Here is a 26,444-nt window from a genome sequence, read left to right on the forward strand (position 1 = left end):
TAGAGTTTACAGAGCTCTGGGCTGGCACTTTCCCAGTGAAGGTAAATGATCAAGTTGGAGCTGGGTGGGTCAAGGGCTGTGGGATGGCCAGGGCTAGATCCCAGGGTAACTTGGTTTTTTTTCTTTGGTTTGGTTAATTATTTCTGTTGTGGGTTTTTATATTGCTTTACTTTAAATGTTTAGTGTTTGATTACTGTTCAGCAAAGGGAGTTTTCCCCAATGTGTTCGGTATTTTGGATGCTTCTTTTACATTAACAGGCAACTTCTTTAGGAAAGTTTTCATTTATGATTTTATTGGAAATGGTTTCTAGACATTTATGCTGATTGTTCTCTTTCACGCTCACCCTCACCCTCTCCTTCTTCTAAGGTGTTCCCTGTAGCTGTGCAGCTTGAATGGTTCTCTGTGTCCTGCTCTGAGCTTTGCTGTTGTGTGCGGAAGTTCTGAAATCAAGACATGGTGAGCACAGGATATCTGCCCACAATGGGGAGGAACATTCGGCTGAGCAGTGGGAGCTGGGGTGGTGGGTCCTCTATGGGGTTGGATCAGAATCATCAGCCAGATGTGACCTCCTGTAGGGTTTCTAATGGTGCCTCTTACTTGATATTTCAGGCCATGATCTCTGAATAACTTCAGTATCATAGCAGATTGCAAATTTGTCCTAAACATCTGGACCAGTTGCTTTCTTGTAGAAGCATGGGTGGTTTCTGTGACTATGTAGCACCTGTCTCCAAACCTTTTTGTCTTTTATAATATACATTAAGAAGGCAGAAATAGGGCTGGAGAGATGGCTCAGAGGTGAAGAGCTCTGGCTGTCCCAACACAGGTCATGAGTTCAGTTCTTAGCAACCACATGGTGGCTCATAACCATATGTAATGGAGTCTTTTGCTCTCTTCTGCCCTGCAGGAATACATGCAGGGAGAACATTGTATAAGTAAGGAATTAATTCCTTAAAAATAAGACGATGGATATGAATCTAATAGTTCTGTTTTCATACAATACTTGTTTTTGTTTTGTTTAGTTTGCTAATTTTTTCTGCTGTAGTTTTTATTTTATGTTTTTTTATCTTATATTGCTTAGTGTGTTGATTATTATGTGACAAAGGGACTTTTTTCTCACTCTGTTTAGTATTTTGATGCTTCTTGTATGTTACCAGACACCTTCTTTAGTATAAGGAAGTTTTCACTTATGATTTTATTGGAAATATTTTCCAGACCTTTATCATCAGCAGGATCATCTTCCTGTCCTCCTCCTCCTCCACCTTCTCCCTCCTTCTCCTCCACCTTTCCTCCTCCTCCTCCACCTCCTCCACCTCCTCCTCCTCTTCTTCTTCTTTTTCTTCTTCCCCTCCTCCTCCTCCTTCTCTTCCTCCTCCTCCTTCTCTTCCTCCTCCTCCTTCTCCTTCTCCTTCTCCTCCTCCTCCTCCTCCTCCTCCTCCTCCTCCTCCTCCTCCTCCTCCTCCTCCTCCTCCTCCTCCTCCTCCTTCTTCTTCTTCTTCTTCTTCTTCTTCTTCTTCTTCTTCTTCTTCTTCTTCTTCATTTTCTCCTCCTCCTCCGCCACCTTCCTCATCATTCTCCTTCTTATCCTCCTGCTCATCCTCCTCCTCCTCCTCCTCTTTCTTCTCTGTTTCTCCAAAACATTTATGTTTCTGCCTTCTCATAAGTTTCAGAACTCTTTCTTGTTTAATGGCAGGAAAGTTTATAATCCAGATTTTTTGAACCAATGCATCAATTTTTTTCTTCTTTAATTGGATATATTCTTTATTTTCATTTCAAATTTTGTCCCCTGTCCTGGTTCCCCCCTCCCCCAAAACTCCATTAAGCCATCTCCCCTCCCCAATCAATCTTTCCCACTCTTCTGTCTTGATATTCCTCTACCACATAGCATCAAGTCTTTCCAGGGCCAAGGGCCTCTCCTCTCTTTGGTGTCTCTAACAAGACTGTCCTCTGTTGCCTATGTGTCTGGAGACATGACTAATTCCATGTGTCCTCGTTGGTTGATGATTTTGTCCCTGGGAGCTCTGAGAGTACTGGGAGAAACATTGCTGTTCCTTCTGTGGAACTGCAAACTCCTTCAACTCTTGGATCCTTTTTCTAGCTCCCCCCATTGCAGAAAAGTGATATCTCACAGTTATTAACAGGAACTATACAAAATAGTTTGTCTGACTCTACTGCTTTAAATATTACTATATATACCTAGTGCTTTAAATCTTATTATTTATACCAAGTCTTTTGTGTCGTTGACTTGGTACCTATTTTTTTGTTTTGTTTTGTTTTTGGTTTTTGGTTTTTGATTAAACACCTTTTATTTTTTATTCAATACATTTTTATTTACATTTCAAATGAATTCCCCTTTTCTAGACCCCCACTCCCCGAAAGTCCCATCAGCCCCCTTCCCTCCCCCTATTTTCCCACCCAACCCTTCCCACTTCCCTGTTCTGGTTTTGCACTATACTGCTTCACTGAGTCTTTCCAGAACAAGGGGCCACTTCTTTGTTCTTCTTGTACCTCTTCTTATGTGTGGATTATGTTTTGGGTATTCTAGTTTTCTAAGTTAATATCCACTTATTAGTGAGTGCATACCATGATTCATCTTTTGAGTCTGAGTTACCTCACTTAGTATGATGTTCTCCAGCTCCATCCATGTGCCTAAAAATTTCATGAATTCATTGTTTCTAATGATGGAATAGTACTCCATTGTGTATATATACCACATTTTTTTGCATCCACTCTTCTGTTGAGGGATTACCTGGGTTCTTTCCAGCTTCTGGCAATTATAAATAGGGATGCTATGAACATATTGGGAACTTGTATCCTTATTACATGCTGGGGAAACCTCTGGGTATATGCCCAGGAGTGGTATAGCAGGATCTTCTGGAAATGAGGTGCCCAGTTTTCAGAGGAAACTCCAGGCTGATTTCCAGAGTGGTTGTACCCATTTGCAACCCCCACCAGCAGTGGAGGAGTGTTCCTCTTTCTCCACATCCTCGCCAACACCTGCTGTCTCCTGAATTTTTAATCTTAGCCATTCTGACTGGTGTAAGGTGAAATCTCAGGGTTGTTTTGATTTGCATTTCCCTAATGACTAATGAAGTTGAGCATTTTTTAAGATGCTTTTCTGCTATCCGAAGTTCTTCAGGTGAAAATTCTTTGTTTATCTCTCTACCCCATTTTTTAATAGAGTTATTTGGTTTTCTGGAATCTAACTTCTTGAGTTCTTTGTATATATTGGATATTAGCCCTCTATCTGATGTAGGGTTGGTGAAAATCTTTTCCCAATTTGTTGGTTGCTGATTTGTCCTTTTGATTGTGTCCTTTGCCTTACAGAAACTTTGTAATTTTATGAGGTCCCATTTGTCAATTCTTGATGTTAGAGCATACGCTATTGGTGTTCTGTTCAGGAACTTTCTCCCTGTACCAATGTCCTCAAGGGTCTTCCCCAGTTTCTTTTCTATTAGCTTCAGAGAGTCTGGCTTTATGTGGAGTTCCTTGATCCATTTGGAGTTGAGCTTAGTAGAAGGAGACAAGGATGGATCAATTCCCATTCTTCTGCATGCTGACCTCCAGTTGAACCAGCACCATTTGTTGAAATGGCTATCTTTTTTCCATTGGATGTTTTCAGCCCCTTTGTCGAGGATCAAGTGGCCATAGGTGTTTGGGTTTATTTCTGGGTCTTCAATCCTGTTCCATTGATCCACCTGCCTGTCACTGTACCAATACCATGTAGTTTTAACACTATTGCTCAGTCAGTAGTATTACTTGAGTTCAGGAATACTGATACCCCCAGAATTTCTTTTATTGTTGAGAATAGTTTTAGCTATCCTGGGTTTTTTGTTATTCCAGATGAATTTGAGGATTGCTCTTTCTAACTCTGTGAAGAATTGAATTGGAATTTTGATGGGTATTGTGTTGAATCTGTGTGTTGCTTTTGGCAAAATGGCCATTTTAACTATATTAATCCTGCTGATCATGGCATGAACATGGGAGGTTTTTTCCATTTTTTGAGGTCTTCTTCCATTTCCTTCTTCATAGTCTTGAAGTTCTTGTCATACAGATCTTTCACATGTTTGGTAAGAGTCACACCAAGGTACTTTATACTGTTTGTGGCTATTGTGAAGTGTGTCATTTCCCTAATTTCTTTCTCAGCCTGCTTATCCTTTGAGTATAGGAAGGCTACTGATTTGCTTGAGTTGATTTTATAACCTGCCACTTTGCTGAAGTTGTTTATCAGCTGTAGGAGTTCTCTAGTGGAGTTTTTTGGGTCACTTAGGTAGACTATCATATCATCTGCAAATAATGATATAATTTGACTTCTTCCTTTCCAATTTGTATCCCTTTGACCTCCTTATGTTGTCGAATTGCCTGAGCTAGTACCTCAAGTACAATATTGAAAAGATAAGGAGAACGTGGGCAGCCTTGTCTAGTCCCTGATTTTAGTGGGATTGCTTCAAGTTTCTCTCTGTTCAGTTTGATGTTAGCTACCGGTTTTCTGAATATTGCTTTTACTATGTTTAGGTATGGGCCTTGAATTCCTGTTCTTTCCAAGACTTTAAGCATGAAAGGATGCTGAATTTTGTCAAATGCTTTTTCAGCATCTAATGAAATGACCATGTGGTTTTTTTTCTTTGAGTTTGATTATGTAGTGGATTGCATTGATGGATTTCTGTATATTGAACCAACCCTGCATCCCTGGGATAAAGCCTACTTGATCATGGTGGATGATAGTTTTGATGTGTTCTTGGATTAGGTTGGCAAGAATTTTATTAAGTATTTTTGAATCGATGTTCATAAGGGAAATTGGTCTGAAGTTCTCTTTCTTTGTTGGATCTTTGTGTGGTTTTGGTGTCAGCATAATTGTGGATTCATAGAAGGAATTGGGTAGTGTTCCTTCTGTTTCTATTTTGTGGAATAGTTTGAAGAGTATTGGTTTTAGGTCTTCTTTGAAGGTCTGATAGAAGTCTGCACTGAAACCATCTGGTCCTGTGCTTTTTTTGGTTGGAAGACTTTCTATGATCCCTTCTATTTCTTTAGGGGTTATGGGGACTGTTTAGATGATCTATTTGGTCCTGATTAAATTTTGGTATTTGGTATCTGTCAAGGAAATTGTCCATTTCCTCCAGATTCTCCAGTTGTGTTGAGTATAGGCTTTTTGTAGTAGGATCTGATGATTTTTTGTATTTCCTCAGTTTCTGTTTTTATATCCCCCTTTTCATTTCTAATTTTGTTAATTTGGATACTTTCTCTGTGCCCTTTGGTCAGCTTTGGCTAAGGATTTATCTATCTTGTTGATTTCTCAAAGAACCAGCTCCTGGATTCGTTGATTCATTGTATAGTTCTCTTTATTTTCCACTTGATTGATTTCAGCCCTGAGTTGATGATTTCCTGTCTTCTACTCCTCCTGGGTGAATTGGCTTCTTTTTGTTCTAGTGCTTTCAGGTGTGTCATTAAGCTGCTAGTGTATGCTCCTCTCCATTTTCTTCTTGGAGGCACTCAGGGCTATGAGTTTTCCTCTTAGCACTGCTTTCATTGTGTCCCAAAGGTTTGGGTATGTTGTGCCTTCATTTTCATTAAATTCTAAAAAGTCTCTGATTTCTTTCTTTATTTCTTCTTTGGCCAAGGTGTCATTGAGTAGAGTATTGTTCAGCCTCCATGTGTATGTGGGCTTTCTGTTGTTTTTGTTGCTATTGAAAACCACTCTTACACCATAGTGATCTGATAGGAGGCATGGGATTAGTTCGATCTTCTTATATTTGTTGAGGTCTGTCTTATGACCAATTATATGGTCGATTTTGGAGAAGGTACCATGAGGTTCTGAGAAAAAGGTATATTCTTTTGCTTTAGGGTGAAATGTTCTATAAATATCAGTCAAATCCAATTGGTCCAAAGCTTCAATTAGTTTTACTGTGTCCCTGTTATGTTTCTGTTTTCCTGATCGGTCCATTGAGGAGAGTGGAGTGTTGAAGTCCCCCACAATTATTAGGGGTGTTAGGTGAAATGTGTGCTTTGAGCTTTAGTAATGTTTCTTTTACAAATGAGGGTGCCCTTGCATTTGGGGCATAGATGTTCAGAATTGAAAGTTCTTCATGTTGGATTTTTCCTTTACCAGCAAGAAGTGTCCTTCTGTGTCTCTTTTGATGACTTTAGGTTGAAAGTCAGCTTTATCTGATATTAGAATGGTTACTCCTGCTCGTTTCCCGAGACCATTGGCTTGTAAAAGTGTCTTCCAGCCTTTTACTCTAAGGTAGTTTTTGTCTTTGACACTGAGGTGTGTCTCCTGTATGCAGCAAAATGTAGGGCCCTGTTTCCTTATCCAGTCTGGTAGTCTATGTCTTTTTATTGGGGAATTGAGTCCATTAATGTTAAGAGATATTAAGGAATAGTGATTATTACTTCCTGTCATTGTTGATGTTATTTTTTATATTTGAGTGGTTATCTTCTTTTGGGTTTGATGAAGGAAGGTAACTATCTTGCTTTTTCCAGGGTGTAGTTTCCTTCCTTGTATTGGAGTTTTCCTCCTATTATTCTTTGCAGAGTTGGGTTTGTGGAAAGATATTGTGTAAATTTGGTTTTGTCATGGAATATCTTGGTGAATGAGAGTTTCGCTGGGTATAGTAGTCTTGGCTGACATTTGTGTTCTCTTAGAGTCTGCATGAGATCTGCCCAGGATCTTCTAGCGTTCATGGTCTCTGATGAGAAGTCTGGTGTGATTCTGATAGGTCTTCCTTTATATGTTACTTGGCCTTTTTTCTCTTACTGCCTTTAATATTCTTTCTTTGTTTAGTGCATTTGGGGTTTTGATTATTATGTGGCGGGAAGTATTTCTGCTCAGGTTCAGTCTGTTTGGAGTTCTGTAGGCTTCTTGTATATTCATAGGCATCTCTCTCTTTAAGTTGGGAAAGTTTTCTTCCATAATTTTGTTGAAGATATTTGCTGGTCCTTTTGGTTGTAAATCTTCACTCTCATCTATACCTATAATCCTTAGGTTTGGTCTTCTCATTGTGTCCTGGATTTCCTGAATGTTCTGGGATACAAGCTTTTTGCATTTTGCATTTTCTTTGACTGTTGAGTCAATGGTTTCTATGTTATCTTCGGCATCTGAGATTCTTTCTTCCATCTCTTGTATTCTGTTGGTTATATTTGCATCTATGGCCCCTGATTCTTCTCAAGGTCTTCTATCTCCAAAGTTGTCTCCCTTTGTGATTTCTTAGTTGTTTCTACTTCTGTTTTTAGATCCAGGATGGTTTTGCTCAGTTCCATCATTTGTTTGTTTGTGTTTTCCTGTAATTCTTTAAGAGATTTTTGTGTTTCCTCTTTTATGACTTCTGCCTGTTGACTCGTTTTTCCTGCATTTCTTAAAGTTTTTTTTTTTTTTTTTTTTTGCGTTTCTTCTTTATTGGCTTCTATCTCTTGAGCTTTATTCTCCTGCATTTCTTTAAGTGATTTTTGTGTTTCCATTATACGGGTTTCTAGCTTATTCATGTTCCCCTGTATTTCTTTAAGAGGTTCAGTCATGTCCTTTTTGTGTTCTTCTAGCAGCATCATGACCAGTGATTTTAAATCCAAATCTTGTTTCTCTGGTGTGTTGGCATAACCAGGACTTGCTGATGTTGGAGAGTTTGGTTCAGATGCTGCCATATTGCCTAGATTTCTGTTAGTGGCATTCCTGTGTTTGCCCTTTGCCATCTTGTTCTCTGGAGTTAGTTGGTCTTGTTTCTGGCTGGTGTCTGAGCCTCCTGAGAGGCTCTGGGGCTATTTCTGCAACACTGGATGGCTGGGTTTCCCCTGTTGCAGATTGCTGATGTGCTGTCTTCCTCTTGGGTGCCCTTGCTTTGCCCCAGATTGTGTCTGTGAACCAGATAGTACCCGTTTGCTCCTTCAGGGAGTGCTGAGGGTGTATGCTGTGAGGACCTTTTCTGCGTGCTGATCACTCTGCTGGGCAGCCGATCTCCCAACCAGGTTGGTGCACACAAGGCTAGCCTAGCTGCTCAGGCCCTGAGTCTAGGCAAAAGCCTGGGAGGCCAAGGTCCGAGCAAAGTTCCCCTCGGTCCCTTCCAGTTCTCTCTCTCTTTCATCTGCCTCCTTTGACTGTTTTATTTCCACTTCAGAGTGTGATTCAACCATGCTCATTTTAGGCTTCTTTCCTTTTAAAAATATATTTATTTTTTATATGTAAGTACCCTGTATTTGTTTTCAGACACACCAGAGGAGGGCATCAGATCTCATTACTGGTGGTTGTGAGCCACCATGTCGGTGCTGGGATATGAACTCAGGACCTTCACAAGAGCAATCAGTGCTTTTGCCAACTGAGCCATCTATCTAGCCCCTTAGCATTCTTTCTTGTTTAGCTTCTTCAGGACCAAAAAATGTCATGCAGATATCCTGTACTTCACGGTTATTATACATTTGTAAGTGAGTACAAACATGCATGTCCTTTTGGGCCTGGGATACTTCACTTAGGGTGATAGTATCTTGATGTATCCATTTGCCTACAAAATTCATAAAGTTCTTGTTTTTACTAGCTGAAAGAATTCCATTTTGTAAATGAATCACATATTCTGTATCCAATTATTTGTTAAGGGACATATAATTTTTTTTCAGGTTCTAGCTTTTATAAATAAAACAGATATGAATGTAATGGAGCACATGCTGTAGTGGGTAGATGTTCTAAGAAAATATCCTAAGTGTAACATTTCCTCCAGCTAAATCTTAAATTAAGGGAAGGAGTGGGTAAAGTGTTTCCTAGTCCCAAGAATGTACTTTAAATAAAACCTGCTGCAACTGTGGACCAAGTGAGGCAGAGTCCATCACCTTAGAAGCCAAACTTAAAAGGCTCTTTCATATGGTCTGGCTTCTGAAAACTGATAAGTGATAAATTCAAGATCATGGATTCTTCCTTTGTGGTTTCAGTAACACAATTCCAGCCACCTTTGGGCAAATTCAGAGCCCCAGGGAAGACTCAGTGAGAGTTCATTGCAGTGAAATTATGAGGATGATGCTTGAGATGCATTTTGCAACCACAGCTTATTGAGATAACTAAGGCATTGGTAAATCTGCCATGGAGAGATGTATTCGGGGAGAGGAAGTACCCAAGCTGTTACAAGATGTGACTTTCAAGATTTTGCCTTGAGTGTTAGAAGAGACTTTAGACATTTGAACAGTGTAGGAGGTCCTGCAGATTGTTGGATCACTGAAAAAAACTGAATGCATTTTCATCACAGGATGAATATTTGCTATAGGCAAATGTCAAGGGTCAGGATGCAGTTGATTGAAACAAAAAGCTTCTAGATAGGATGATGTCTTTGGTGACTTGCCAGTCCTGTCTGGCTTTCTTTATGGAGCTTGTGGAAGATCATGTAGGAGGATCCTTTCCAGATACCTTCCAGGATGAAGGTTTGTAGAATGAAAATTTTTATTTTTTATCTTCTTTTTTGTTTTTCCAATAATTTATATATTCATTGTCACCCTTATCACTATCCCAATTATATGTCCCTTGCTATGGCAGAGTCCCTCCCCCAGTCTCCTCTGTTTTTCTTTGAGAGGTTGTATGGCCCCCATGTATCCCCAAAATTGGCACATCAAGTCTCTTGTGAGTTAAGTACATCCTCTCTCACTGAGGCCAGACATGGGCACCCAGTTAAGAAAACAGGTTCAAAAGATAGCCCCCTGCAGCTATGCTGAAAGGCCAGGAAAGCCCCTGCTACAGTTGTTAAATGACCTTCTGAGCCTCTGCACATCTGCTATATATGTGCCAGGGGCCCCCTGCTACAGTTGTTAAATGACCTTCTGAGCCTCTGCACATCTGTTATATATGTGCCAGGGGCCTTAGTCCACCCTGTGTTTGCTATTTGGTTGGTAGCTTAGTCTCTGTGTGTCACCAAGAGTGCTTGTTACTTGAGTCTCTTGATCTTCCTGTGGAGTTCCTATCCTCCTCAGGGATCTCGATCTTTCAAACAAATCTTCCTAAGAGTCCCCAAGGTCCATGAAAAGTTAGACTCTGAATCTCTGCAGCTTTTTCAGTCAGCTGCTTGGTGGATCCTCTCAATAAATAATTACTCAAGGCTTCCGTGTGCGGGCATAACAGAGTGTCATTAATAATGTCATGGATTGTTGCTTGTCCATAGGATGGCACTCAAGTGGGGCAAATTTTCATTGGCCATTCCCTCAGTCTCTGCTCCAGATTTACTCCAGCATTTCTTTTAGAGTGGAAACATTGTGTTCTTGGTGTCTACTGTGTTGTGGTTGAAACTGACCCTTCAGCTTTCTTCTCATGCTCCCATATAATAACTATAAACTCATTCCCTAAATCACATAAGATACAATAGACACATTTGCTATTCAATAATAATCAATTTTACAAGTCTAGTGGTTTTATATTTTTAAATTTATTTTATATTTTGCTTTCATTTTCCAAAACAAATTTCTCTGTGAAGCTTTTTCTGTCCTGATAGTAGGAAGAGCAACTACAAAAGGCACATGACTTTTTTTTTTTTTTTTTTTTTTTTTTGTAAAATAAGCATATGTTTTTGAGCAGTTCTTCATCCTCACCCTTAGTTTTGAAATTTGGCTAAATATATAAACTATATTCCATTTCTCAGGATGGCACATGTTTATGTGTTTATGATATCAATATTATCTGAGGTTTCATGATCATCGAAACCATGACCATGGTTTCAGATGGGTTTCAGATGAATGATGTCCTGTCTCAGTTTTGTTTGTTCTGAAATGTTTGAATAAATAGTAGTATTTTGTCTGTGAGGATGAACAAGAATGTCATGTGTGCCTCATCTTTACTGTTGTCAGAAGATGGCCTGAGAACTCCTGATCTTGAAGTAATGAGTGGTTGTTGGTCCCCATGTGTTTGTGAGAAATTGACCACCATTTTGTGGAAGACCAGCAAGAGCTTTTCCACTCCTGATCTCTCTCTCTCCTGCCATACGTCGCTTATTTATGATCAACATTTATATTACTATTATTTTCATCTGTCCATTTGTAACTGTTTAAACATACATTCCCTTTAAATAAAATTTTATTTTAATTTTTTTTTCGAAACAGGGTTTCTCTGTGTAGCCCCGGCTTTCCTGGAACTCACTCTGTAGAGCAGGCTGGCCTATAACTCAGAAATCTGACTGCCTCTGCCTCCAAGTTCTGGGATTAAAGGCATGCTCTACCACCTCAAGGTCACAGTGTGTCTTACATTCCTGTATTTAGCCTTTCCCATTCTTCAGATTTCTCACAAATTATTCTGCTTTCCTTGAATTCAGCACTGTGGCTGGCTTGGCAAAGTGGATATGAGTGCCTGGCACTGTAGTCACATGTGAGAGGATATCTGTACTTTTTGGTGTTTGTACAATGAATCCTCCTATATTGATAAACTGACCAAAGGGGTGATATAGAAAGAACAGCAGTTATGGTGACTCAGAGGAGAGTCCCTCTAAGGAGGCAAAATGAAACTAAAGAGATTAAAGGATTCTGATAAAACGACAGTCATCAAGGACAGCATGCTTGGAAGGATTCTGTTATGCAAGTGGGGGTAATAACCATAATACACAAAAGTCAGACAGTTCAGACTACTATAATTTCTATTCAGGATGTAGATATGAACATAACTAGGGTAGTGCTATGCTTTTTATAGGAAGAAAACAGTCAAGGGTACAATCTAAAATCTAATGCCATGGTTTGTGTTGGATGTTAGAAGACTGAATTTTTTTTTTGACCTCCTTGTAAATCCAGTAGTTTCTTGGAAACAACTGAGGAATTTTTCACTAACCAGGATAAGTTTATATTCAACCGCTGTGTTTCCTCCATTACAACTTTGCGTGATATATAAACAATTAAATTTTGAGAAAATATTATTAGCATCAATATTAACATGCTCATGTTTAGTAAGGTGAAATTAGCTTCTATTATGACTTGGACTATATACCAGAGCCCTTCATAAAAGGGTATATCTTGAACCAACTCTGTCCTACTTGAGACCCGTGCATGAAGAACATGTAATTGCTGCATTATAAGAAAAACCAGTTGAAGTCCAAGGACATGAGATAGGATACCTGAATAAATGTACAAATCTGTAAGACTGCTGACAGAAGTTCCTGCATCACATTTAAATCCGGGAGTACACATTATTAATGTAATGGAGGACACCATCTATTAATGAGAAATGCTCTTTGATAATGGGATGGCGCTGTATGTTTGTAAATATATCTTTCATATTTGGCCTCAGTATTTAATAAGATTGTTCATTTTTCCTCAGTTGTATATGGACACTGTTGTGGTGAAGTAAGCCAAGGTCTGTTCATTTATCTGGGATATTGAGATACATCTATACATAGCAAAGAGAATAATGAGTGAGAATTATTTTCTATGTAGCAATTCCAAAGACTGAACAAAATTTTTGAGGACCCTTGCCCCTTCAATTGTTTAAGAGACACACTGCATTTTGAAAGTGATCATACATTACGTATATGTATGCTTAAAATTATATATTTAGCAAAATCGACACTATTTAAGTTTTGTTAAGACCTATCAAAATTTCTTGTCTATGCTATCACTTGATCTTCAGAAGAATCTATGTGTCATCAAGCTTTTCTTTGTACTTTTGTCCCTCTTAATGATAATTACTTGATATCCTTGCTTTTCCTCTTAACTTTGAGAACATAAAATAATAATGAGTGAATGTCCCCGATGTCTAGAAAAGACAAAGATATATAAGTTTGATATTTTTACCCTTAAATTCATCCGTAATAGACATGATATGAATAGGATTTGATTCAAAAACTAAAACCTTAAAATATTTTTTAATTTAAAGAACAAACACATATAGAGGTGGGATTTACCTTGCAATCAAATGCAGAAATGTGACTCCTGAGGCTCAGTCTTAAGGCGTCAGGCAGGGAGCTTGCTGGGAATAAAGTGCTGCTGACTTGTCAGGGTGAGATGAGGCTGTGGGGGAAGATGATCTGGATGAGTGCTCAATGAATGCGTAAGGGCCTTGGAGCATGTCTAAGACAGGTGGGACATTTTGCATGCTTGTCAAGGGTTTCATCCTTAGCCCTAGATGTCCCTAGATCTTGTTCTGTAGATAAGGCTGGCCTCATCTGCCTGTCTCTGTCCCTCAAGTGCTGGGATTAATGGTGTGTACCACCACTGCTTGGCTGTTCAGGTTCTTTTTAAATGTGGAAGGACATAGACTAACAGTAAGAGTCACTGGTGACCTGAGTCCACATGGCAACTGCTAAGTAAAAAACCTGCTCTTGCTGTCCTACTGTTTAGTTGAAGAAGTAGGGATAGGAGAGGGGTTTAGAAAGGTGGGAACTTCAGCAGCCAAGTCTTTAACTCAGTGGCAGAATTTTGGCCCATTTTTTTTTTTTTTTACTGTGTTTGCAGTTATCACTATAAAACCATAAGGTCGGCCAGTGTTATTTAATATTCCCTCTGAGAAAGGAGTCCAAGCCCCATGTCCAGAGGTTGCTGTGCCAAAGTAATTTGCCATAATTTCTAAATGTTGCCTGCAAACTTTGTTCTCAAACTGAAGTCCTTTGCATAGCATACATGTAGATTGTGATGTTTATTAACTTGAGTGTTTTGAGACAGGATCTTGCTGTGTAGGGCTGCCCTAGAACTCACTGTGTCTTCTAGGTTAGCTGGAGCTCACTGCAGTCTCCTGGTTTGCAAGTGCCCAGTGATATGTGTGTGTGTGTGTGTGTGTGTGTGTGTGTGTGTGTGTGTGTGGTGGCAGTGCATGCGTGCCTGGCTTATGCTTTTAAAGAAGCTCTTTCTGAGCCTGGGGAGGGATGAGGTGTGTCCTGACCTCAGAGTAGGTAATAAATTGATCAGCAAGTACTAATAACAATGACATTTTACTACCATTCTTTAATTAACTTAAGAAATTCTTTAGGTGCAATTTGTTTGGGAGCTTGGGAAAACTGATGTTGTCAGTCATATTTACTCTTTTGTTGTATGTGAACTGGGCCCCATAATAATATAAAGATATTTCCCATCTTGGAATTCTAGGTTCGTGGATAACTCACTTTCCACTTTCATTGGAGCAGGAAAGAATATTTTGATATTATGAAAAAGAGGACTAGGAAGGCAGATGAGGAAAAGATAGAAGCTGAGTTCACAGAGCACAACAAACAAATTCTTTGACCTGATCCCGAGACTAACCCTAACCCTGACATTTCTTCTTTGTTTAACAGGGAAACTATTGATTCAGTGAAACCATCAAGAATAATGGTGGCCACCTTAAACCTAACCCTGAGCCTAACCCTAGGATTTACTCTAAATCTCTAATCCTATCTTAACTCCTTAATTTCCTAAGCATCTTAATGCTAACAACCCTTGTTCTGATCCTAACCATAATCCTCTAATCCCCTAACCCTAACTCTAACATTGGTTACTGTAGGGGGTGTTTCTAAATTATACATTTTAAATTGAGAAACCCTTTCTTACTCTTGATCTTTAGAGATGTTCTGATCCACCTTTGATCTAGGCTAGAAATGCTTTTTCAACCTATATATGGAAAGGCCATTTTTGTTTTTTGTATTTGTAGTACTTTGTTATTTTACAAAACAAAGGTGATTTGTTTATCTTTTCTATTTTAAAACTCTCATTGGAAGTAATTATTTCTTAAGTATTCCCTGTAAGATCCTGCTACTACATGAAATTAACCAGTTCTTGATTTATTTAACTTCCCTTGGCTGACAGCCTTTATCAGGACATTCTAATAACTACCCTTTCTATATACAGAGAAAGATTCATTTTCTCTATGATTTGAGATAGGCTTATCCTGAAAATCTGTACTAATCTAACTGTTTTTTTTTTTCTCTCTAATTTGCCACTGATGAAAATGTGCTGGATAATAATAGTGCTCAACAATGATACCTTATATATCTGGCTTTTCATCTGAGGTTATCTGAAATCTATCATCTGTTTAAGGGAGCTTCAGTTTCCCTGTTCCAAGCATGTAGCCATAAAGAAAACTCTTGGTTTGTTTGTTTGTTTGTTTGGGGAAAGTTTTTCTCTATAGCCCTGGCTGTCTTGGAGCTCACTTTGTAGACCATGCTTGCCTCGAACTCTGAAGTTTACCAGTCTCTGCCTCCCATGTACTAGGATTACAGGCATACACTATCACTGCCTGACTAAAATTCTTTTTAGTAAAAATACATCCATAATGTTAATAGCCTGGGTCATGCATTGGATCATTCATTCCTCGGTCACATTGATACCTCCAATGAACCTTGAGTGGTGGGCTTTGCAAACTATTCACCATGATTATGGAAAGAAGACAAGTGCTTTGAGGAAAGCTCAGGCAAGGTCTGAAATCAGGTTCTCTTAAATGGAGGTTCTTGGTTCACAGAAAGGAGGACTAGGCAGCTGACCAGCCTCTGCTGGAATGTTGAGTCCTCCCCAAGGACTGGGTGGGGTGAGATTCCTCTTGGAAACTTAATTCAAATGGTAATGGAGTGCAAATTCCTCCTGGTGACATTAACCTAAGGAGGGCTTGACACACTGGCCAATCAAGGCTGCCAGACAGACCTGCCATTCAGGCAAAGAGGTGGGATCTTCCAGATGCCATTCTGCTTGTTCACTGTGGCTGTGAAAGCTTAAATGGTTCTCTGCGTCCTGCTCTGAGCACTGCTGCGTGTGCTGTGAGGGGACCTCAGGGAAGCTCTGAAATAAAGACATGGCGAGCACAGGATATCTGCCCATAATGGGGAGGAACATGTGGCTGAGCAGTGGGCGCTGGGGTGGTGGGTCCTCTATGGGTTTGGATTGGAAGCAACAGCCAGATGTGACTTCCTGTGAGATTTCTAGTGGTGTTTCTTACTTGCTAGCTCACACCATGACCTCTGAATTTCTTCATTATCATGGCTCATTGTAAATATGTCCAAAACATCTGGACCAGTTGCCTTCTTGTAGAAGCATGGTTGGTTTCTGTGACTATGCAGCACCTGTGTCCAAACCTTTTTTCCTTTTATAATATACATTAAGAAGGCAGGGTCAGGCCTGGAGAGATGGCTGTTCTTATACAGGACATGAGTTCAATTGTTACCAACCACATGGTGGCTCACAACCATATGTAATGGGGTCTGGTGCCCTCTTCTGGCCTGCAGGAATACATGCAGGGAGAACATTGTATACTTAATGAATTAAATCCTTAAAAAAAAGTCGGATATTACTAGTTTTTCTTTTATTTAGTTTGTTATTTTTTTGTGCTGTAGTTTTTTTATATTTCTTTAACTTATATGATTATTATTTGACAAAGGGTCTTTTTCTAAATCTGTTTGGTATTTTGGATGCTTTGGAACAGGCATGTTCTTTTTTTTAAAGAAACTTTTCATTTGTGATTTTATTGTAAGTATTTTCTATACCTTTGTGCTGATTGATCTTCTACTTCTCTTCCTCCTTCCTCCTCCGGCTAGTCTTCCTCCTTCTCCTGCTTCTCTAACATAGCCTGAGAAACTAAAACACACAAGAGATCTGATGCAAAAGAGGTTGTATAGGGCAAGGGATAGAAGTGAAAACCTGAGGATGGTGACTTATTTTCCTGGCTGGTATTCCTTATCTTCCAATGCTGGTGTCTAGGCATCTGCATTTGTGGTGATATTTGGTCTAGGGACTGCTTTCTCAGTTTGCTTTATTTGTTTGGGAGTTTTATTCCTGTGTTACAGTTTTCTGTCTAGATATTTAGAGTGTTTACCCTGTGTTGCCTCTTTTACTGACCTGTTTGTTATGTTCTAGAGAGATTGTGGGTTGGGCGGTGGTGGGCACGCCTTTAATCCCAGCACTTGGGAGGCAGAGGCAGGCAGATTTCTGAGTTCAAGGACAGCGAGAGCTACACTGAGAAACCCTGTCTCAGAGAAACCAAAAAACAAAACAAAACAACAACAACAAAAAGAAAGCTAGGAGAAGAGGTGGGCAGCATAAGAAAATCTTAGCAATCCACAATGAGACATAGTCATGGGAGAGGTAAGCCTGCCAAAATGTCACACTTTCAGAGCTACAGTCATCGAAAGGATCCTCAGTTGAAGGTGTGCCCTCATCAGAATGGCTGATTGATATGTCTGTGTGAGATAAGGTCGATGAATGATGTGGGAAGGCTTCTCCACTGAGTGTGACAAAATTCATAAGTAAGTGGGCCTGGGCTGGATGAGAGGGCTACCTGAGCATGGGACACTGACCAAGCAGGAGAACAAACCGGGAGATAATGTTTGTCCATGCTTTTACCTTCAGTTTGTAGCTCCAGTTTCTTTCTTTCTTTTTTTTTTTTAATATTTTTATTTTCTATATTCTTTGTTTACATTCCAAACGATTTCCCCTTTCCCAGATACCCCCTCTCCATATGTCCCATAAACCTTCTCTCCACCCATTCTCCAACCACCTCTCTCCTTTTTCTCTGTCCAGATACTCCCCTCCAACACTAGATCAATCCTTTCCAGGATAAGGACCCTCTCCATTCTTCTTCATGGGAGTCATTTGTTATGCAATTTGTGCCTTGGGTATTCATGACTTCTGAGCTAATTAATATCCACTTATCAGAGATTGCATTTCATGTATATTCTTTTGTGATTGGGTTACCTCACTTAGGATGATATTTTCCAGATCAAACCATTTGCCTAAAAATTTTGTGAATTCATTGTTTCTAATTGCTGAGTAGTATTCCATTGTGTAAATATACCACATTTTCTGTATCCATTCCTCCTTTGAGGGACATCTGGGTTCTTTCCAGCTTCTGGCTATTTTAAATAAGGCTGCTATGAACATAATGGAGCATGTGTCTTTATTTCATGCAGGGGAATCCTTTGGGTATAAGCCTAGAAGAGGTATAACAGGGTCCTCCGGAAGTGTCATGTCCATTTTTCTGAGGAACCACCAGACTGATTTCCAAAGTGGTTGTACCATCTTACAGCCCCACCAGCAGTGGAGGAGTGTTCCTATTTCTTCACATCCTCACCAACACCTGCTGTCTCCTGAGTTTTTGACTTTAGCTATTCTGACTGGTGTAAGGTGAAATATCAGGGTTGTTTTGATTTGCATTTCCCTAATGACTAATGATGTTGAGCACTTCTTTGGTTTTTTTTTGGGGGGGGGGTTTATGAGACAGGGTTTCTCTTTGTAGCCCTGGCTGTCCAGGAACTCATTCTGTAGACCAGGCTGGCCTCAAACTCAGAAATCCCGCCTGCCTCTGCCTCCCAAGTGCTGGGATTACAGGAGTGCGCCACCATCGCCGGGCTTTTTTTTTTTTTGCTTTTTTTTGAAATTTTTTTTTATTCAATATATTTTTTATTTACATTTCAAATGAATTCCCCATTTCTAGCCCCCCAATCCCCGAAAGTCCCATAAGCCCCCTTCCCTCCCACTGTTCTCCCACCCACCCCTTCCCACTTCCCTGTTCTGGTTTTGCCCTATACTGCTTCACTGAGTCTTTCCAGAACAAGGGGCCACTCCTCCATTCTTTTTGGACCTCATTTGATGTGTGGATTATGTTTTGGGCATTCCAGTTTTCTAAGTTAATATCCACTTATTAGTGAGTGCATACCATGATTCATCTTTTGAGTCTGGGTTACCTCACTTAGTATGATGTTCTCCAGCTCCATCCATTTGCCTAAGAATTTCATGAATTCATTGTTTCTAATGGCTGAATAGTACACCATTGTGTATATATACCACAATTTTTTGCATCCACACTTCTGTTGAGGGATACCTGGGTTCTTTCCAACTTCTGGCAATTATAAATAGGGCTGCTATGAACACAGTGGAACATGTATCCTTATTACATGCTGGAGAAACCTCTGGGTATATGCCCAGGAGTGGTATAGCAGGATCTTCCGGAAGTGAGGTAACCAGTTTTCTAAGGAGCTGCCAGACTGATTTCCAGAGTGGTTGTACCCATTTGCAACCCCACCAGCAGTGGAGGAGTGTTCCTCTTTCTCCACATCCTCGCCAACACCTGCTGTCTCCTGAATTTTTAATCTTAGCCATTCTGACTGGTGTAAGGTGAAATCTCAGGGTTGTTTTGATTTGCATTTCCCTAATGACTAATGAAGTTGAGCATTTTTTAAGATGCTTCTCCACCATCCAATGTTCTTCAGGTGAAAATTCTTTGTTTAACTCTGTACCCCATTTTTTAATAGGGTTATTTGGTTATCTGGGGTTTAACTTCTTGAGTTCTTTGTATATATTGGATATTAGCCCTCTATCTGATGTAGGGTTGGTGAAGATCTTTTCCCAATTTGTTGGTTGCCAATTTGTCCTTTTGATGGTGTCCTTTGCCTTACAGAAACTTTGTAATTTTATGAGGTCCCATTTGTCAATTCTTGATGTTAGAGCATACGCTATTGGTGATCTGTTCAGAAACTTTCTCCCTGTACCAATGTCCTCAAGGGTCTTCCCCAGTTTCTTTTCTATTAGCTTCAGAGTGTCTGTCTTTATGTAGAGGTCCTTGATCCATTTGGAGTTGAGCTTAGTACAAGGAGACAAGGATGGATCAATTCCCATTCTTCTGCATGCTGACCTCCAGTTGAACCAGCACCATTTGTTGAAATGGCTATCTTTTTTCCATTAGATATTTTCAGCCCCTTTGTCGAGGATCAAGTGGCCATAGGTGTGTGGGTTCATTTCTGGATCTTCAATCCTGTTCCATTGATCTGCCTGCATGTCACTGTACCAATACCATGCAGTTTTTAACACTATTGCTCGGTAGTATTGCTTGAGGTCAGGGATACTAATTCCCCCAGAATTTCTTTTATTGTTGAGAATAGTTTTAGCTATCCTGGGTTTTTTGTTATTCAAGATGAATTTGAGAATTGCTCTTTCTAACTCTGTGAAGAATGGAGTTGGGATTTTGATGGGTATTGCATTGAACCTGTATATTGCTTTTGGCAAAATGGTCATTTTACCTATATTAATCTTGCCGATCCATGAGCATAGGAGGTTTTTTCCATTTTTTTGAGGTCTTCTTCCATTTCCTTCTTCATAGTTTTGAAGTTCTTGTCATACAGATCTTTCACATGTTTGGTAAGAGTCACACCAAGGTACTTTATACTGTTTGTGGCTATTGTGAAGTGTGTCATTTCCCTAATTTCTTTCTCAGCCTGCTTATCCTTTGAGTATAGGAAGGCTACTGATTTGCTTGAGTTGATTTTATAACCTGCCACTTTGTTGAAGTTGTTTATCAGCTGTAGGAGTTCTCTAGTGGAGTTTTTTGGGTCACTTAGGTAGACTATCATGTCCTCTGCAAATAATGATAGTTTGACTTCTTCCTTTCCAATTTGTATCCCTTTGACCTCCTTATGTTGTCGAATTGCCCGAGCTAGTACCTCAAGTACAATATTGAAAAGATAAGGAGAAAGTGGGCAGCACTGTCTAGTACCTGATTTTAGTGGGATTGCTTCAAGTTTCTCTCTGTTTAGTTTGATGTTGGCTACCGGTTTGCTGAATATTGCTTTTACTATGTTTAGGTATGGGTAGGTATTTCTGCTCAGGTCCTGTCTGTTTGGAGTTCTGTAGGCTTCTTGTATATGCATAGGCATCTCTCTCTTTAAGTTAGGAAAGTTTTCTTCCATAATTTTATTGAAGATATTTGCTGGCCCTTTCAGTTGTCAAGCTTCACTCTCATCTATACCTATAATCCTTAGGTTTGGTCTTCTCATTGTATCTTGGATTTCCTGGATGTTCTGGGATACAAGCTTTTTTTGCATTTTGCATTTTCTTTGACTGTTGAGTCAATGGTTTCTATGGTATCTTTGGCATCTGAGATTCTTTCTTCCATCTCTTGTATTCTGTTGGTTATATTTGCATTTATGGCCCCTGATTTCTTCTCAAGGTTTTCTATTTCCAAAGTTGTCTCCCTTTGTGATTTCTTAGTTGTTTCTACTTCTGTTTTTAGATCCAGGATGGTTTTGCTCAGTTCCATCATTTGTTTGTTTGTGTTTTCCTGTAATTCTTTAAGACATTTTTTGTGTTTCCTCTTTTATGACTTCTGCCTGTTGACTCAAGTTCTCCTGCATTTCTTAAGTTTTTTTTTTTTTTTTTTTTTTTTTTGTGTGTGTGTGTGTGTGTGTGTGTGTGTTTCTTCTTTATTGGCTTATATCTCTTGAGCCTTATTTTCCTGCATTTCTTTAAGTGATTTTTGTGTTTCCATTATACAGGTTTCTAGCTTATTCATGTTCCCCTGTGTTTTTAAAAGAGATTCATTTATGTCCCTTTTGTGTTCTTCTAGCAGCATCATGACCAGTGATTTTAAATCCAAATCTTGTTTCTCTGGTGTGTTGGCATAACCAGGACTTGCTGATGTTGGAGAGTTTGGTTCAGACGCTGCCATATTGCCTAGATTTCTGTTAGTAGCATTCCTGCGTTTGCCCTTTGCCATCTTGTTCTCTGGAGTTAGTTGGTCTTGTCTCTGGCTGGTGTCTGAGCCTCCTGAGAGGCTCTGGGGCTATTTCTGCAACACTGGATGGCTGGGTTTCCCCTGTTGCAGATTGCTGATGTCCTGTCCTCCTCCTTGGTGCCCTTGCAGCCCTAGTGTGCTTTGCCCCAGATTGTGCCTGTGAACCAGATGGTGCCCGTTTGCTCCTTCAGGGAGTGCTGAGGGTATATGCTGCAGGGACCTTTTCCATGTGCTGATCACTCTGCTGAGCAGCGGAACTCCTAAGCGGGTTGGTGCACACAAGGCTAGCCTAGCTGCTGAGGCCCCTAGTCTAGGCAAAAGCCTGGCAGGCCAAAGTCCGAGCAAAGTTCCCCTCGGATTATGAGTGTTAATTGGTTCTGTCAGGTGGCCAGGATGGCCGGCATGAGCACTCCCTGAAAGTGCAGGGAGAGTCTGCTAGGCTAACAACCTCCTGGCCGGGTCGGCACACAGATGGCCCACCGAGCAGCCCCGGTCTTGGAGGCAGTCCAGGGCCTGACTGTTTTAGACCTCTGCTTTGTTAGCTTTGGGCTATGCCTGTTAGCTGGCTTTGCCTGCTAGAACGCTCTGGCGTCCGGTAGGCAAAATGGTGGCGTGCGCGCTGGGCTGGGCAAACAACATTCTGGCCGGGTTTGCACACCGATGCACCCTTCACCTCCCACCAGCCCAGGGCCTGAGTGCAGGCCAACACCCATCGGGCTTAGACCCCCATGATGTTGGTCTCGGGTTATATTTGTGTACCTCAGTCTGTCTGATTTCTCTGGCATCTGAGAACCAAGATGGAGGCGAGTCTCTCGTAACTGACTCGATGTTGAGCACTTCTTAAGGTCCCTCTTGGCCATCTGAATTTCTTCAGGTGAAAATTCTTTGTTAAGATCTATACCCCATTTTTTAATAGGGTTATTTGGTTTCCTGGTGTCTAACTTCTTGAGTTCTTTGTATATATTGGATATTAGCCCTCTATCAGATGTAGGGTTGATGAATATCCTTTCCCAATTTGTTGGTTGCCGTTTTGTGCTTTTGACAGTGTCCTTTGCCTTAAAGAAATGTTGTAATTTTATGAGGTCCCATTTGTCAATTCTTGATCTTAGAGCATAAGCTATTGGTGTTCTGTTCAGGAACTTTTCCCCTGTGCCCATGTCCTCAAGGGTTTTCCCCAGTTTCTTTTCTATTAGTTTCAGTGTGCCTGGTTTTACCTGGCATTCCTTGATCCACTTGGAGTGGACTTTAGTACATGGAGATAAGAATGGATCAATTCACATTCTTCTGCATGCTGACCTTCAATTGAACCAGCACCATTTGTTGAAACTGGATGTTTTCAGCGCCTTTGTCGAAGATCAAGTGACCATAGGTGTGTGGATTCATTTCTGGGTCTTCAATTCTATTCCACTGGTCCACTTGTCTGTCACTGTGCCAATACCATGCAGTTTTTAACACTATTGATCTATAGTATTGCTTGAAGTCAGAGATACCGATTCCCCCAGAATCTCTTTCGTTGTTGAGAATAGTTTTAGCTACCCTGGGTTTTTTGTTATTCCAGATGAATTTGAGAACTGTGTTTTCTAACTCTGTGAAGATCTGAGCTGGGATTTTGATGGGGATTGCATTGAATCTGTAGATTGCTTTTGGCAAGATGGCCATTTTAACTATATTAATCCTGCCAATCCACAAGCATGGCAGATTTTTCCATTTTCTGAGGTCTTCTTCAATTTCCTTCTTCAGAGACCTGAAGTTCTTATCATATAGATCTTTCATTTGTTTGTTTAGAGTCTCAACAAGATACCTTATACTGTTTGTGGCTATTGTGAAGGGTGTCATTTCCCTAACTTCTTTCTCAGCCTGCTTATCCTTTGAGTATAGGAAGGCAACTGATATGCTTGAGTTGATTTTATAACCAGCCACTTTGCTGAAGTTGTTTATCAGCTGTAGGTGTTCTCTGGTGGAGGTTTTCGGGTCACTTAAGTAGACTATTATGTCATCTGCCAATAGTGATAATTTGACTTCTTCCTTTCCAATTTGTATCCCTTTGACCTCCTTATGTTGCCTAATTGCTCTAGCTAGAACTTCAAGTACTATATTGAAAAGATATGGAGAAAAAGAATTCTTACCTGAAGAACATCGGATGGCAGAGAAGCATCTTAAAAAATGCTCAACTTCATTAGTCATTAGGGAAATGCAAATCAAAACAACCCTGAGATTTCACCTTACACCAGTCAGAATGGCTAAGATAAAAAATTCAGGAGACAGCAGGTGTTGGAGAGGGTGTGGAGAAAGAGGAACACTCCTCCACTGCTGGTGGGATTGCAAATTGGTACAACCACTCTGGAAATCAGTCTGGCAGTTCCTCAGAAAACTGGGCACCTCACTTCCAGAAGATCCTGCTGTACCACTCCTGGGCATATACCCAGAGGATTCCCCACCATGTAATAAGGATACATGCTCTACTATGTTCATAGCAGTCCTATTTATAATTGCCAGATGCTGGAAAGAACCCAGGTATCCCCCAACAGAAGAGTAGATGCAAAAATTGTGGTATATCTACACAATGGAGTACTATTCAGCCATTAGAAACAATGAATTCATGAAATTCTTAGGCAAATGAATGGAGCTAGAGAACATCATACTAAGTGAGGTAACCCAGACCCAAAAGATGAATCTTGGTATGCACTCACTAATAAGTGGATATTAACCTAGAAATCTGGATTACCCAAAACATAATCTACACATCAAATGAGGTAGAAGAAGAAAGGAAGAGTGGCCCCTTGTTCTGGAAAGACTCAATGAAGCAGTATTCAGCAAAACCAGAACGGGGAAGTGGGAAGGGGTGGGTGGGAGGACAGGGGGAGAGAAGGGGGCTTATGGGACTTTCTGGGAGGGGGGGGCTAGGAAAGGGGAAATCATTTGAAATGTAAATAAAAAATATATCGAATAAAAAAAAAAAAAGAAAAGATATGGAGAGAGAGGACAGCCTTGTCTAGTCCCTGATTTTAGTGGGATTGCTTCAAGTTTAGTTTGATGTTGACTAACGGTTTGCTGTATATTGCTTTAATGATGTTTAGGTATGGGCCTTGAATTCCTGTTCTTTCCAAGACTTTAAGCATGAAAGGGTGCTGAATTTTGTCAAATGCTTTTTCTGTATCTAATGAGATGATCATATGTTTTTTTTTTCTTTGAGTTTGTTTATGTAGTGGATTGCATTGATGGATTTCCTTATATTGAACCATCCCTGCATCCCTGGGATGAAGCCTACTTGATCTTGGTGGAGGATTGTTTTGATGTGTTCTTGGATTCGATTGTCATGAATTTTATTAAGTATTTTTGTATCCATATTCATAAGGGAAATTTGCCTGAAGTTCTCTTTCTTTGTTGGATCTTTGTGTGGTTTTGGTATCAGTGTAATTGTGGCTTCATAGAACGAGTTGGGTAGAGTTCCTTCTGTTTCTATTTTGTGGAATAATTTGAAGAGTATTGGTGTTAGGTCTTCTATGAAGGTCTGATAGAATTCTGCACTGAAGCCATCTGCTATTTTTGGTTGGGAGACTTTCTATGATCCTTTTTATTTCTTCAGGTGTTATGGGACTGTTTAGATGATCTATTTGATCCTGACTTAGTTTTGGTGTCTGATATCTGTCTAGGAAATTGTCCATTTCCTCCAGATTCTCCAGTTGTGTTGAGTATAGGCTCAACAGTATGCAGACAGAAGAAATTGAGATCATAGCATTTCAGAAGAAAATAGAAACTGTGTGACTTGTAGTTAGAGGTCATTTGTGTGATATTTTGGCCAAAAATCTTTTCTGCTTGTCTTACACCTGAAATATAGAGTGGGGTAAGGTTTAAAAATAATGGGCTGATTTCTAAATTTTAAGTGTATTTATATATATTTGTTCTTTGCCCCCACTTATTTATTTGTTTATTATTTATTTATTTAATTTTAATTCTACTTTCTCCCATCTCTCCATTCTACCTCACTCAGTCCTTCATCCCTAATTCCTTTTACCTCTCCAAGGAGCACAGGGACCACTGGAATATCAAACAACTATGGCATTTCAGGTCTCTGTATGGTTAAGCATCTCTCTCTTACTGAATTCAGACAAGGCAGCCAAGTGAGAGGAACAGCGTACTGGCTGGTTTTGTGTGCCAACTTGACACAGGCTAGAGTGATCACAGAGAAAGGAGCATCAGGTGGGGAAGTGCCTCCATGAGATCCAGCTGTGGGGCATTTTCTTAATTAGTGATCAAGGGTAGAGGGCCCCTTGCTGGCGGTGACATCCCTGGACAGGTATTCTTAGGTTATATCTGAGAGCATGCTAAGCAAGCTAGGGGAAGCAAGCCAGAAAGAAACATCCCTCCATGGCCTCAGCATCAGCTCCTGCTTCCTGACCTGCTTGAGTTCCAGTCCTGACTTCCTTTAGTGATGAACAGCAACGTGGAAGTGTAAGCTCAATAAACCCTTTCCTCCCCAACTTGCTTCTTGGTCAAAATGTTTGTGCAGGAATAGAAACCTTGAGTAAGATAAGGGGTAATGAAAATGAGTAGCAGTTGAGCCTTGCCAGTATGAGAGGCCAGGAAAGGTCAGTCAGTGGAGAGGTGACAACACAGGGGCAGTTTATGATTCAGGACTGAAGAGATTTTTAAATGAAGCTGGGTCTTGCAAATGTGTGTGTGGGGGGGGGGGGGGCATGCTAGTCCTGATCCAGTTACCCATTTTCTTTTTCCATGGTCTTATCATAGAGGTTCACCATTCTTTATGTCTGCATTTATTCTTTCTTTCCTTCCTCCAATTGCTTTTGGAGAAACTTGGAAATACAGTTTTGCCATTGGGAAGGCAGTGGTGAAACTTAGCAGATCATTGAAGAGCTTCGTTGCTTTCCTTTAAAAAAAATTTTTAGAATTGCCCATTTGTTGAATCTGGAATTCAAAACAGTGAAAAAATGTATATCAGCACTTTATAATCATTATTATTATTTTGGATTTTCTTCTTTTTGTTGGATTTTTCAAGGCAGGGTTTCTCTGGGTAGCCCTGACTGCTCTAAAACT

General features: G+C 40.1%; 1 protein-coding gene across 1 annotated transcript in view; it reads left to right on the plus strand.

Moving 5' to 3' along the window:
* Positions 1–446: 446 nt before the first annotated feature.
* Positions 447–26,444, plus strand: part of LOC127666838 (zinc finger protein 431-like) — a 115,909-nt gene continuing 89,911 nt past the window's right edge. Inside the window, exon 1 of the mRNA XM_052159826.1 lies at positions 447–457. Within this exon, the coding sequence (XP_052015786.1) occupies positions 455–457 (3 nt within the window). The 5' untranslated portion in view covers positions 447–454. The remainder of the gene's footprint in view (positions 458–26,444) is intronic.

Source organism: Apodemus sylvaticus, chromosome 16 (assembly GCF_947179515.1).
Source record: "Apodemus sylvaticus chromosome 16, mApoSyl1.1, whole genome shotgun sequence".
Classification (NCBI taxonomy): Eukaryota; Metazoa; Chordata; class Mammalia; order Rodentia; family Muridae; genus Apodemus; species Apodemus sylvaticus.